At 41.2% G+C, this 15717-nt stretch overlaps 1 protein-coding gene across 2 annotated transcripts in view; it reads right to left on the bottom strand.

Moving 5' to 3' along the window:
- The window catches only part of LOC143207949 (very long chain fatty acid elongase AAEL008004), a 76518-nt gene that overhangs the window by 20787 nt on the left and 40014 nt on the right, over positions 1 to 15717 (bottom strand). For both annotated transcript variants that reach the window (XM_076421899.1, XM_076421900.1), the window contains exon 3: positions 8522 to 8712. In XM_076421899.1, coding sequence (XP_076278014.1) covers positions 8522 to 8712 — 191 coding nt within the window. The remainder of the gene's footprint in view (positions 1 to 8521; positions 8713 to 15717) is intronic.

Below are 15717 nucleotides of genomic sequence, written 5' to 3'. Positions count from 1 at the left end.
GGCCCCCTAGGGGTGCATCGGATTCAAGATTGAAAGAGGGAGCGTAGGTATCGATCGATCGAAGCCGGAGGATGGGGGAACCAGCGCGTCTAGGAACGCCGTGCTGCGTTTGCAAATTTCATTTGAATTCTATTAGACTCGTTTACATGGTCAACAGAAAACCGGAATGTCGGAAATGTCGCCTCGGGGACGTCCGCCATCGTTCATGAATAAGTCCGAAGATTCATTATTGCGTCGGCTAGATGAGAGGGGCATTCATGGTTGTAGACCTTGTGCTCGATGGAATACGAAAATACCGAATCCACGGGGAATGTTGCCGATACGCATACAATCGCTTTTATCCATATTCAAACAATTTTCACCGGTCTGTGAATCTTCCCGCAAAAATAATACGAACACTGCCCTTACATCCGAAAAGCACACAAGAAATCAGAGTTGGGCATTAATCGATTAAAATTTTAATCATGATTGATTGATTAATGTGTATAATTAAAAAAGAAATCATCAAAAATCGACGATTGATTCAATCAATTCATGAAGTTAGCCGTCAATTGCTGATTAAAAGAAGGAATCATGGAACAATCGATTGATGAAGTTAATCGTCAATCGTTGATTAAAAAAAAGGAATCATCGAAAAAAAACATAAAAGCACATATATATGTATATAGACCAAATGACAATATGTACACCTAAATTCAGTTTACATTTTTTTCAATATCATACAGTTTTGATTTCATATTTCATTTCGAAATTTCAGCAGTTAATCATTAATCAATTATCCGATTGACGATTAATAATCGTTAATCGCAATTAACGACTAAACTAGGAGATTAATTGTTAATTGCGGTTAACGATTGAAGTAGAAATTTAGTCGTCAATCGTTGATTAAATATTTGCCCAACCATGCAAGAAATGCTATTGAATTCCTTAAAGAAATCAACCACTTCCACAAAGTCTAAAGTCATCGTGGAAGTTCGTCGCTAATGACCTAGATGTTGATGCGACGTAAGAAAACCTTATAATAATAATAATAAATTGTCCAATTTGATCCAATCGTTGTCGCCAGTCAAAATAATTAACAATTGTTACAACGACAATTGAAACGTTCCCAAATATTTCAAGCTCAGTCATTTCGGTTTAGCGACCGTGAAAATCGCAATCCGCCGGGGTCGGTGAAAATCGATCTTCTTTACAACTTTTTTTAATCCCAAGCCTACATCGAGTATTTAAAACATTTTTCCAATAGATAGCAAGTTCGAACCACTCTGATTGGACTGGTTACAGAATCCGGTTCCTCGATAGAATATTCAAATGCGAGGATTTATGGTCGCCTCTCCCGAATATTCGAACCGCTGGCTATTAATTCCGTTTCTGCCATTGCTGTCCTTTTTTTTTTTTTATCAAAAACAGCCACTCTGCCGAGGTGAAAAACGATATAAATAAAACAGTTACGATTGGGATGTTTTAGTCCTATGTAAATTGTAGCGATGTGTATCTATTATTATCCAAGGTCGAAGAGGACAGGCGATTTTTCAACTTTTGAATAGCGTTCCTTCGAATTTTTTTCCTGCATTCGAGCATGTTATTCGAATATCCTTGCTATTTTTTGGCCTGCGAGGGATTCTGCGTTTTAGAAGTGATTGCTTTTTTAGGCGACCTTCAGATTTTTATTAGCATTAGATCTTTCTCCTTTTGGTCCAGGCTGTGGTGCAGCTAGTCTGACATTTCAAGGAATTTATGGGACTGGTGAGAAATTCTGCATTTTAAAAAAACGTGATTGTTTCTTTAGGAATTCGGTGATCTTCAGGTTTCGAATAGCATTCGGTCTCTTTCTTGTTATTGTCCAGGTGGTCCAGCTAGTGGCATTTTAAGGAATTTATAGGACTGACAAAACTACCGCAAATCTTTCTATTTTGAACAAAGAAAGGTGTCCTTCGAGTAACCTTGCTTTTTGCATATTTTTAGCATCAGCATTTAGTGCCTCCATAAATTGGGTTATTTAGAAACCTAAACAAATTCTCACAACCAGTTCCCATCATTTTCTACAGTCACGTGTACGAGTAAACGATGAGGCTAGGGAAAAATTGGGGTTTCAGTGGATTTTCTTGAAATTTTCTCAGCTTTTCCGTGTTTCCGGGATCGTTTGCATGATCGTACGTTTCAGTATGTTTCTTGTTCCCGTCTCGACGATACGACTGCAATCTGCTCGCCAGACGACCGCAGTAAACACGTTAATACTCCGGCGAAGCGTCCGCTATAGTTCTCCGACGTTTGTGGCATTCGGATTTAGCTGTCGCGCTAATGGGATACTTTCGTGAGCTGTCCTCTATTTTGAACCGGCTCGATGTTCCAAAGCCATTCGCGATCATTTCGCTTCTGCCGATTGCAGTTTCCTGCTCGCGAGATACATTGTCCAAGGCCGTATTAATTGCTCCGCCACTGCGAACTTTAATTGATTCCGATACCGGATCAAGATCATCTGCTGCAGCTTTTTACCAGGGTTGTCGATCGATCTTCAATCGCGTCTTCGCGTTCGAAGGACGACGCCATTTCAAACTTCCTACCCCCTTTTACCGTAAATTTTCTTATTCGAAACTGTTTCAATATTATTAAATTTGTCTGTATTCACAATATAAAAAGGATTTCATAGAATAAAAATGATTTGGGTTGAATGAAAAGGTTTAAGTCCAAAGGGATAAGGGGTAGACTCTCGCTTCCAAGATTGCAAGGGATACGCCTCCTCATTTTCCGATAATGCAAAGATGGGGTTTTTCAGTAATCAAAAGTGCTAGAGAAAAGTCATATATTTACGTTTACGAGGCGTAATTTGCATTATTCGGAAGTATAAAGCTGCACATATAGCTATTTTCATAAAGCTGCGACAACTACATGCTGCAGAATAATGCAAATTATGTTTCGTAAACGTAAATAATTATTTATATGAAAATAAATTTTTTTTAAATACCATGTTTTTAAAACGGACTGAAAAGTATAAAATAATTGTCCTAGCCCCGTACAGATACCTAACCCCATACAGATTCCTAACCCCATACAGATAGTCCTGAAAATTTGTGATTATGAATTTTTAATAGCTATGAAAATAGTTGTAAGATTTAAAACGAAAAACGTGGGATGCATGCAATAGATAATTGATGCATGAATAGTTCACCTAAGTCACTAACAATTTTATTGCACTGCAAATGATATGAACTGTTGTGTGAGTTTTCTCAACGGCAGCTACTCTCTACACTCCTTACTATTATCTTGAGCCCCACGTTTTTCGTTTTAAATCTTACAAGTATTTTCATAGCTATTAAAAATTCACAATCACAAATTTTCAGCACTATCTGTATGGGGTTAGGAATCTGTATGGAACCTGTAATCATATATTTTAAGAATCTGTACGGGGGTAGGAAACATTATTTTATGCTTTTTAGTCCGTTTTAAAAACGTGGTATTTTTTAAAAATTTATTTTTATATAAATAATTATTTTCTGCTTTTTAGTCATGTGTGTGTGAAATTTTACAACCGATGTTAAACATTTTGATGAGATTATAACAGAGGCATGTAGTAAATTTCAGACGGTATTGCGACCGCGTCATATCGAAAACAAACGCCGTGGTAAAATGTCAAAGATAAAGGTTCGACGGAAAATCTCGGTGTAACTGTTCTTTCGCTTGGTAAACAAACATTATAGTATAATAATATGTGGTAACTTTGTAAACACAACACGGAGTTCGAACGCACTCCTTCGGTGCGAAGCACGTCAGTGGAATTAGGTGGAATCAGAGTGGGAACGCGTAGGAGTAGGGAGCGCTGTCGCGCGGAGTGGGGATCGCTGAACACGATTACGTATTACCGAGCGTCACGCGGGAAGGTGTAACGGTTAAAGTTTTAATAGTTTATATCTCCTAAACGCATAGGCTTTAAAAATTTTTTATTTAAATATTGCATTGTCATCCAGTTCTGAGCTACGTTTAAAATTTCAAGTCTCTAGCTCATCGGGAAGTTAGTTTAAAATCAATTGCAAAATTTGTACCGAACAGACAGACAGACAAGAAAGCGAGCTAATAAAAACGTGGTAAAAACGTGGTAAAATAGAACTTTTGAGAGCGATTGAGGTCTAGATTGATCTTTGATCTAGCGCTTTTGTCTACTGAAAAACCTCATCTTTGCATTATCGAAAAATGAGAAGGCGCATCCCGCACTCTAGCAATCCTAGAAACGACTCTAGCCCCTTAAAGCAGAAAGAATGCAGAAAAACGATGGGGAAAAAAGGACTTCCGGATTCGTATTCATATAGAATCCGCGTTCAAAGGGGACCAGTAAAAATGGATTGGTAATCAAGGTGCTGGTCGCGTCCGTAGGTATCGGTTTCCTTGAGGAAAACGTAAAAACCGCGGTATGGGGCCGTGGAGATCGTCGAATTCCCGATCGATCGTTGATGCCGTCGGGTGAATGCATTCCTCCGTCGTCTCTGCGTCCCGCCACTTGATAAAATCCGACGACGTAACCCCGATATTCGAGGATCGTCCTCGACGTCACTTCATCGTCTTCGATCGGGTCTAATATGCGGCTCGTCGGGGTCCGCGACGGCGACGTCGAACGGCTTAAGACCGAGTTTCGTCGTCGTCTTTTGCGAGACGGATCGACAACGTTGCCGAACCGCTGCCTTTAATTTTGCACAACAATCCCGCCTGCGATCGAGGACACTGTCAATATGTACTCATGAATATCAATTCATTTCGCACTCGGCTACGAGCCCGATCCGTTTCACGGTCTTGCGAGAAACGAAGGAGATTCGCTGTTGTTTTCGATACCACTTATCGACTGTTCGATTAGAATCACAATTGTTCTATGGACTGAATAGATTAGGATCTGACGGTCGGCTTAGCTGTTGCTTTATCAGACATTTCCCGGATACTGATAATTTGTTATTTATTTATTTAGCGAGGTTTGGGTGCGCCTTTCGATGTGTGACGCTCTCACCGATTTTCACGATTTGCAGTCGATACTTTGCAGAACAATCGTTGGATCGTCGAAACGAAAAAATTAAAAAAAAAAACGCCGTAGAAAGTTACGCGAAGAGGACGGTCCCTACGTGAGTACGATTCTCACGAAATAACAGTACCAAGGCGTGCCGAACACATACTAAACGCAAACCAAATACGATCGGTATTTGATCGAATACGCATGCGCATTCTTGACCCCTCGATCTGAAGGAAACCGGGACTGCCGCGTGGACTCGTTTACGATTTACATTTCGAGAAACGGGAAAGTCGTCGGATCCATGGAATCCCATTCAAGCTTCCGATTAAGGAATCTTACGAAGTCGTTTAATTAGACGTTTTTTACGTAATTTATGACGAAATTTTATCGCCGCTCTCAAGAAGTCGAACAAGAATTTACCTTTTTTTTGTTATTTATTGGTGGTTAGGATCAAGTCTTTTAGCATACTGAATGTGATTACGATTATTAGCACATTTGCCAGATACTATAATTTCTTTAATTGTTTCTGAATTATTTCCTGTATATTGTATGAATAAACATGATTTTAAACGGTTTCGCATGGAATAGAGGTGCGGCGTGATGTAATCTTTATTACGGAAGATATTATGATTGGATCTGAACATTTTATCACGTGTGTTGGCTTACCCTATCTGATCATTGACAAAAGCAAATCTCTGTTGGATTGAAATATCTCTCGAACTGAACGGGGAAGATCTACATATCCTCCGCGAATCATTCTACGTACAGTAAATCCTCTGTAAACGCAAAAGCCTCGGGGTATTCGTTTGCATTTATCGTAGACCGGACACCATTTTTTTTTAGCTTCAGGAGCGACTGCGACTTTCTTTCCCATACGCTGTCCTTCCTTGCGCCCGAAATGTTCATCATCAATTCAACTTTGAACTGTGCCGGCAACTGCGACTCTCCGCGTCTCTTTCTTTCCCATACGCTGTCCTTCCTTGCGCCCGGAACGTTCGCAACTCGGATCGTCAATTAAACCACTAAATACAGTTGAAATTATATCGTGTTTGGTCTTATTTTAATCAGAAAAATGCCACAAATATATTGGTGAAAGTTTCATAAAAAAATAAGTAATAATAAAACAGATTTTATATTGGTGTTACATTGTGAGGATGCCCGGCCTTTGAACTGTGCCGGCGACTGCGACTCTCCGCGTCGCATTAGTAGTAGTTCACACCGATATACCCGAGCCGAGATAAGATTACTATAGTGGAGGGGATATTTTTTTTACGTTTATCGTGTACAGCCTATTTGCGTTTATAGAGGATTTACTGTATTCAGGTTGGCTTTTGAAAAACCGCCGGTATTTTTATTATTGATCAGGAGATTCGGTAAAAGTTAAGGGGGAGAAATTAATGATATAATGTGGAAAGAGTACTTGCAATCGAGCGAAGTTCCACTGTTCAAAAATGGAAATGAAATTTGGAAGAGCCAATGAAAACACGTAATTTTCATTGTTGATCAGGCGATCCGGTAAAAGTAAAGGGGAGAGAGTAATGATAGAATGTGAAAAAAAGTGTACACACTAGCAATCGAGCGAACTTCCACTGTCTGGAAATGAAAATTAAAGGATAAACCTTTGAAAACTCGTAATTGTGATTGTTGATCAGGCGATTCGGTAAAAGTAAAGGGGAGAGAGTAATGATAGAATGTGAGAGAAGAGTATGAACCAGCAATCGAGCGAACTTCCACCGTCCGAAAATGTAAATTAAAGGATATACCTTTGAAAACTCGTAATTTTGATTGTTGATGAGGCGATTCGGTAAAAGGAAAAATGAGGAATATGGAACGCTAGCGGTTCGTCGGTGGAGATCGCGAGAGGATTTCGTCGTCGCGACGAATTCCATTGACTGACACCGAAGTCAGCGCCTTATGCAACCCACGAATCGTCGGCTGGTAGCCGGCAGGCAATAACTTTCACGAATAAGGGACGCGAGAGTAAGCGGCCCGGCCGAGGTCGGCTATTAATTATTCTGGACGGGATCGATGATACACGTCGGAATGGGATTATTTTGTCGGGGACTCAGTCTGCGATATACACACACATAGTAATCGCTTTCTGTGTCACTATAGAAATCGTGAAACTGGCGGAAGGAAAAGGGTGTGTATACACTATCTATGGCCAGCCGAGAGAGAAAAAGAGAGAAAGAGAGGAAGAGTACATTAACCCCGCGTCGTCTTCTTGCGATTTCTTTCGCAACTGTGCTCATCAGAGCCACTTTATCGTTAATTACTTGCTCGGAGAAGTTGAAGACCCGGGAAACGCTCGCCTCCGCGAGTTTTCGCTTACTTTGCCAGCTCAAATACCGGCGAACGATAGGGAAATCCGCGAATTGTTTCCGAGACCGTTTACACTATTCGCCACTGGATTTCGTCATTACCCCACTCGTATGAACGATTAAACACTGCAATTAATAGACTGATGATTTTTAATAAATTATATTTATATTTTTTTGTGGAATAGTCTGCAGACTTTCTGATATCTCCTCCTGTGTATCACAAAATAAATATTGCAATTAACAGACTGTGGATTTCTATCGAATTATTTTTGTTTTCCGCAAGAAAAAAATCTGTTCTGCTCGGAGAGAAAGAAATTATTCCTTGTAGAACAGTTTTTGCAGAGTGTCAAATACCCTTCTGCAGGTTAAAAAATAAATATTGTGATTGATAGACGAATGTTATAAAAAATGTGTTGGTCCAAAAACGTGTCCAGCACAAAGAAAACGATCTTCTCCGGTAAAATAAAGTGGCATTCCCGCTGCAATTTAGAAAGGCGCAAGACATCCATCCGCATAGACGCACCATCCACTTCCGAATGCAAATTTCGTTATATAAAATAACGAAGCCCCCGTGTGTCACGCGTTTCACGAAGATGAAAGTTTCAATTCGATTCCGTTCCATCTCTCTCTCTCTCTCTCTCTCCCTTCCCTTTTTCTTATCATGGGCTACCTCGCTATAAAAAAGAAGATCTTTTTTGCCGACTACCACAGTAAACGGAAGTGAACGCGAATCGAACAATAGACAGATTCTCTAACTGGAACGTTTTCTTGCCGACTTTCTCGTTCCTAACGAAGCGAACATTCGCGAGAAGTGTATTGAAGTGCAGCGAGCATCAGCAACATCCTAAGTGGAATGTGTGGCAATTACTTGCCGGCTAATAAGTTTGCGCTTTCTTGAATTTTGTTTCTAGATGGCGCAACTGCACTTTTCATAATTTAAACGAACCCCTCGAAATATGCTCGAACCACTAACATCTTCTTTAATTGAACGTTATTTAGTTAGTCTGTCCTTATAGTAAATATTGTTTAGCCGTGGTCAGAGGAGGAATGGTTAAACGAGCCCGAACCGAACCATAAACAGAAGCTGGTTTCGCGGGCCCCGGGACGTGTTCGGTGTTTAAAAACAGTCCCGAACCGGTCGCGAAGGAAAACTAATTTCGAAAGAAGGATTTCGTAACGATGCGGCAAAAACAAAAATAATTGAACAAACCTCGTAGAAGATCCATGACGAGAATATCGTCTGTATGAAATTGTACACTATTAGGATTCGACGGAGGGTGAAGGGTTTTCGGTTCTCCATCATCCACGGTCCCAAAACCTTGCTGAAACAAGCGTAACAGATGCATATCGCCATCGTCGGCAACGGACTGCTCATCATCGCCCAATCCTTCACCCTGGGATCTGAAATCAAAACACAGCCTGTTAGGGACCAATCGTCTTCAACCCTGTAAAATAATAGTTGTTTTCACAGATGGCTTAGCTATCCAGGGTTCAGAGGGTTAGGGGGTGGAAGTGCATACAAGCAAAACTTGGGAAGGAAGAAGAGGATGTCGGGAGGATTTGGAGAATTTCTCGGGTGGAATCGGTAGAGCTAGGCCTAAAATTCTTGAGGCCATCAATCCGGGACAATTGAGCCTCGGTGGGGTTGGGGGTGGGAAACGTCGGATCCGAGGCGAGACTGATTAATATCGCGTTCAATGGTGGATCGTTAGCGACCGGATCGTCGGGGTTATCTCGAAATTAGAGGGGCAACGTGGCTCTATTTCGAAAGCCGTATTAGAATCTCAGCCGCCGCCGCCGCGGGTAGATAGCCGACTAGCTACCCACCCAGACCCGCTAAATGAAAGATTCCGCGATCCCGAGGAAATCCCAGCGGCGCCTGGGATATCACCTCGCGAGATTTCTCTCTCCCCCTCTCTCTCTCTCTCTCACACACTCTGTGTGTGTGTTGGACCGTCCATTTCTTCATCCGCGGTTAATCGTTAATTAAACGTCGCTCCCCGGCGATCACGCCGCGGTTTAATTAGACCGTCCGACACCAGTTTTGCGTTTCGAGAACCGGCTTGACGATTCCCATAAATTTTTGCACTTCAACCATTTTTTCTGATTCTGTTGTTAAAGATAGAGAAACAATTCTTCCGCGGATCGATTCTGCAGACTCTCCCGAATACAACAGTATTTTTTACCATTCTTTCAGAAATGTCTGAAGAGAGCGATACACCTTCTCCGGAAATCATGAAAACAATTTTTCGAAATAGTCTGTGATGACTCGTGCTACGCTTCAACCGTTTTATGGCCTGATTTTGAATTATGATGATCAGCCTAACGAGACCGAAGATCAGTTCATGCTCGAGGAGAGCATGGATCGCTCTGCTCGCGCGTTATTGGTTTTTAGTTGTTTTTTTCGTCTTTTTTGTTGTTGCGCGCGCTCGCCAGCCGACGCGACGCAGCCGGCCTTTTCGTATCTTCGCGCGCGTCGCTTTTTTTTTGTTCGGCGCCGCGATTTTACGCATCGTTGTCGCAACACACTTTCCTGCGATTACGTGCGACAATAAAGCACAACCTTCCCCGGTTCGTTAACCTCTTTGCGAGGCGATTATTTTTAGAGAGCGACGTACACTCTCTTCTCTTTTTAACCCTTTGTGCTCGGAAGCCACTTTCGAGAACCCGCCATTAGGATAGCCACGCTGTCGATCGAATCCTCTTCGTAATTATTGCATCCGCGTCTCGTAATCATTGTGGACGATGCTTCGATTCTTGTCCGTAATGATTCGCACGTTTGTCTCGATTCGTTTTACTTGTATTCTCTCCATCAAGTACGCTAGAGTAAATTCCACCCTTATTTCACCTAACAAGTTGCTAGGTCGTTCGGAAAGTAATTTCGTTTTTCTTGTAGAGGTGGCATTGTTTCAACTTGTTATTACTGGGCTGCGGATCTTCATGCAAGATAAGAATGTTTTACATTGATTGTGAGAAGCAGGAATAACATAAACATTGATTTTATCCCTTAACGACTTTGTTACATTAAACGCAACATTACGACATTCTTGAATTTTTAAAATCTTTTACTGTTTTATATTTCGCCCAACCAATTTCTTCATAAATTCATAAAGATCCGCGGTGTAGTTATTAGTTAACCTTATTTTAAATCGCAAAATCCTGGTACATCTTGACAGGTGACGTTTCGGACATCGTTTCGTGCCTTGTAGTGCTTTATAACATTTCAAATATGCAAAATCAAATTCATTTCTTTTTGAATACCGCAAGGGTAAAAATTGGAGCAACGCGGGATTAACTGAGCAGAGCGGCATTTTCGATTTATAGTGTGTCACGGGATCATGTCCGAAAGAATTCGCTGCAGTTCAGGGAAAAAATTGCCGTGTCTGCGAATCGCGGACACTTGAAACTCGGGTGCAGAGGCGATGCATTTCAGGCTGATCTCCTTCCGTTGTTTACTTTCTTCAGCCTCGTTCGCGGCGACAATGGCGTCATTAGGAGCATCGACTCCGACGAAGAACAATGGCCGGCTCGCGCGACCATAAAGGCTGCTAGAACGAACGCAGCACCGGATAATTATTCCGATACCGAGAGATATTTGAGGCTGCCCCCCGTGAAAAACACAGAAAACGCGGAATATTCCAATCTCGATGGACACTGCACCGGGAAAATCTCGGCGAGCCTAATCGCCCTCTGGGAATCGCTGAACTGTTCATAATTGTACTTCACCGCAAGACTCTCCAATCATATTAATCTAATGATAATCGAAGGAATCTCTGAATCTTATTATATTATTCCAATTGAAGTCATTAAATTGAAAAATTCTACGATGATCATTTCGATTTCGATTTCGATACGATCGTGTGTGCAGAGGGCTGTCTCTACTTTAATAATAACAACTAATCATCGAAATAATCGCATAACGTCGTTCGAATTTGTTTGTGTCGTTATCGAATGGACTTGCACAGCCAATAGAATAGGAAGCGAGGCATAATTTAATATTAAAATTGAATCGATTCGAGATGAGTCACCGGCAGGTCTGCCACAACACTGCAGCGCAAGGGGTTAAAAAAATAGCGATATCAATTAATCGATGACCCAGCTTCGCCACCGGAGGATTAGCGCGATGAATTGGATTATCGATCGCGCGCCAGAAAGAAAACAAAAGTGATCGTTGTATTTTAATAAACGCGAGAGGAGTCGGCAACGCCCGAAAACACTGTTCGAAAAACGATTCTCCTTTGGTCCGAACATTTTACGCGACAATAAAAAAAAAATGGAAGAGCAGAGTATAGTTTCGATTTTTCTGCGCACCGCGGAGGGGACATTTGAAATTCCGAGCTCGAATTTGAAAGTTGTCCTTGCCCTGGCGAACCGATTTGTGTTGCACGGCGCTGCAACGCGATCCGCTGAACGCATAACGATGTTCGATCCACGCGATAATCGCGTTGTAAATCGCGTACACGCTAATTGCGACCGCGATTAAACTCGTTAAGCAAAACATTGGACCGTCGGGCGACTTCAAAGCAGCGCGCCACGCCGCGCCGGCCTTGTTCGCTCGATGTTTAAGGGAGTGCATCGCCGGTGCATACTCTATGCACTTTACGGGAAACCAGATTTAGAAGGCGCGAAACTTGCCGGGAGAACAATGTTCAACAGAATTTGACGAATTTCTGGGGACTTTGGAGGGTAGGAAATTTTTACAATAAAGCGGAGGAACAACATGTGTTTTTGATTTACAAGCAAAATTACCTACTTATTTAAAATATGACAGAACTTTCCCTCTTTTGTCCCCTGTTGAAACAAGAGGATATGCTGGAAAGTGCTTAGCTGAATCTGCGAAATCCTCTCTTGAAAATCAAATCGCAGAGTTTCCGTGTACAATCTAGGATGTGGATTTTCGATATTTTCTGCAACACGGTCTTGACGTGCACCGACTAAAGTCATGTGTCAACTCGACACCGGGGGGAGGGGGGTCGAGAGACGAATAACCTCGTTAGAATCTTCGTAACAGCATCTAACGAAGATGCAAGCTCGTAAATCTCGAGCTTCCGGTGCAGATGAGCCAATTAAGTTCCCTTTAAAAATATTTACTCCTCGCTTCTCAAATTGTCGCTTGAATAAAGCACGACCATTCGGTGGTCACTCGATTTCCAAATTAAGGAGGATCTTTCGCATCAGTCTCAAACATGTGAATAATGAGCAACGCAGTCCGATACACGTATACGCATGAAAATCTTCGGAATGCGCGTGAGGAAAGCTCAGGAAGAATAAAATGGCACGAAAGCGAGGCGTAATGGTCGACCACCTTTTAACCATTAGAGCACTGCGTGGGGTGGATATACAATACAACCCTGCAAAAACTGTCGCCGCTGCTTAAAGGCGCATTTATTCGCGCGGAATGATGCGTTCCGCGCCCTAATGGCGGATATACGGTGACTCGTGTGTTCTGCGATATAGCTGTCGTATTCATTTGTCCCAATTATAATTGAGCTTATAATTATGGAGGATTTTATAATGGACGGCGAAGAGGCAATTCGAGCTTTTTATCAGCTTCCCGAAACTTTTCATTCTCTTTTTACAGAAACAATTATCTTCGTTCCACGTTGATTGTCGTCCAATCTTTCGTAATCTCAATTTCCATGGTTTATGAAACACATTAAGAATGGAAATACATTTCGATTTCATTCCAGTTTGTTGCAATTGGGGTAGAAAAGTTTTATTTTGCGTAAAGAGTCGCTGTCTACTCCTTAAGTAAAATATGTTTCTTTATTAAATATACAATTAGATTGGATATGGGTGTGATCGCCAACCCTAGTCTTTGGAACTACAAAATAAAATTTGCCTGCGTCGATTGCACGACACAGACAGCTTGTCTAAATAGTTTAATGAAAAAGCGAACGCATTAGAGCGATTCGGAAGAGGCAGCGGCCCGCGAACACGTCGTTGAAACGCATCGTCGGCCCGGTAAGAGCGAATACGTGCGCCTTTCGCAGTCAGAGGGTTAAATAAGCATCAGCTATGTAGCACTTTAGATCCGGCTCGGTAAGGGTCGTCGTCCCTGCATCCCCTAAGCCCTTAGAGCAAGCCCCGTTCCACCCCTAATCCCTGGGGAACCCGTCGGTGTGTCGATGATCGAGGAGATTCTCGAGGCGATGCGCATTTTTACGCGCAGTTGACCACCGACAGGCCTCAATTTGCAAAGAACCGGCGAACGGAGAGATTGCGTAACAATGGAGAAGAACGAGCAAGGTGACATTCCGTCGGCCTCGGGGAACAAAAAAAAAGATGGCCGACGGATCAGTTTCGCAAGATTAGACCGTCGTTACTGCGCGCCGAAGTGGAGCAATCGGCCGGCGATTTCGAAGCGGACTGATGCGCCGCAATCAATTTTATTTTCTTTGAAATTTAGATGCTCGACCGAGAAACGTTCCAGAAAATTGTACTCTCGGGGACGTACACCACCGGCCAAAAGTTTGGAATCACGGCGTAGATTCAGAGAAACAGGTTTATAAGAAGAACTGAATGCCTTTAGAACAACCAAATTTAACTTGTCAAAAAACTTGCGAGCAGTATGTTTTACATTTTGTATTTTTTTTTTTTTTTATCAAGGAGTGCGTATTTTTCTTCAAATTGCTCTTTCATTAAAAAACCGCCTTTATTTTTCATAAGAGCCTGACATATTCAGGGCATTCTGGCGATTAGTTTTTCGAATATGTCTAATTTGATATTTTTACATGCTTATTGTAGAAGTTCCCAAAAATGACCCTTTAGAAAAGTGCATTCCGAACATTGTCTTACACACTGGGAGTATAAACTCTACAAGAGCATTATGGACATAAGAAAATGCTGAAATCTATTTAGAAATATTATTCACCTAGTTCATATTTGGTATTATAACGATGGATCATTTCAAAATTTATCGACTTTCAAAATTCATGCTCGGTATCTTGGCTTTTGATAGTTACGTGATCGGATTAGACACATCTGGCCTCCTAAAAGTTAGCCCCTCACTTGTTGAATTATATAATTTACAATCAACAATTTATATTTTAACATTTGAGCACAATGCAGCACAAACTAAGCACAACTGTTGAAATTCTTTAATTGAAAAAGTGGAGGGTTAACTTCCAGAAGGCACACACCTGCCAGAACGTGTGGAAGTTGTCAGTTTTTCAAGCAGGAAGCCTGTAATGAGACAAATTTATTCATCGACTTGGACGCCCCCCCCCCCACCGTCTTCTGTCGTCGCCGTTGTTACACTTATCGGTAACGCAAGATCGTTCCCGCATGCATAACGGCCAACTCGCATAATGAGCGAACGGCGCGACGGTCCCATTGTGTCAGCGGAAACCGATTAACGAATCGGTTGCATCGATTGATTCGCACGACACCCTTCCGTCAGCTCGGTGTCATCATTCTCTACTCTTCGAGGTGATCTCTGCCAGACGATGTCGATTAAAAATTCATTTTGATGATGATCAGCCTCTGAAGTCTACTAGGCAGCTTCATGATTATTAATGTCTCGTCTTAACCCTTAGCACTCGAGTGACGACTCAGAGCAACTCAGAATATTTGTTTATATTATTAAATATATCGGTATCTAATCAACTACTAAACATTTAAGTATTGGAGGAGGTGTTACATCAATTATATATCCATACAATGAAAAAAGTGATATATAGAATAGAATTGAGCCGTTTATTTTGAAAGTGGCCTAAGTCCATTTGTCAGTTCTTTGATGTTTGGTTAAAAATATGCTGTATTCGTTTTTTGAGAAATGAACCATATAAAATTTTCTAGAAGATATCAATGGATGAGAATGCAGAGTTTAAAATACTGAATTTATTACCACGCCGGGGTAGACCAAGAAAATTCGAAAATATTTTATTGACACCACTTTATAAAAATATAAGACAAATTACAACAACGAAATACAAGGATATGATGGGCTTACTACGATATAATACCAGCAGAGCAGCACGATGACTTCTTCAAATCCCTCCCGCATACACAAAATGTAAATGAGTAGTAAATTGTGATGTAATTTATAGAGTTAAGCTGAATTGCATAAATAGTGTTTTTCAAGTTTTGTAATGAAATATAAAATAAATTGAATATTGTTTTTTCAATTTGAATCATTTTAAATTATATCGAATGGACTTGGGCTGTTTCAAATTTTATGACAAATCTAGTTGTTAATTTTGAAGGTGGCTTAAGAGTCAATTCTTGGTAAGAAGACACATATTATTCACTTAATAATTGCTATTATTTTAATAGGAATTGTAAATTTAACTCTTTTGGATACACTTAATTAGGAGTGTGATACATTGGCATCCTATACGTATATTTTTAATTTCATTGAAACGCGCGCGCAAACTCTTAAATATCTCAATTTAAACTTAAATG

The sequence above is a fragment of the Lasioglossum baleicum genome, chromosome 4, assembly GCF_051020765.1.
Source record: "Lasioglossum baleicum chromosome 4, iyLasBale1, whole genome shotgun sequence".
Lineage (NCBI taxonomy): Eukaryota > Metazoa > Arthropoda > Insecta > Hymenoptera > Halictidae > Lasioglossum > Lasioglossum baleicum.
Note: the sequence above shows the minus strand (reverse complement) of the source record. Positions and strands in the feature narration are given on the sequence as shown.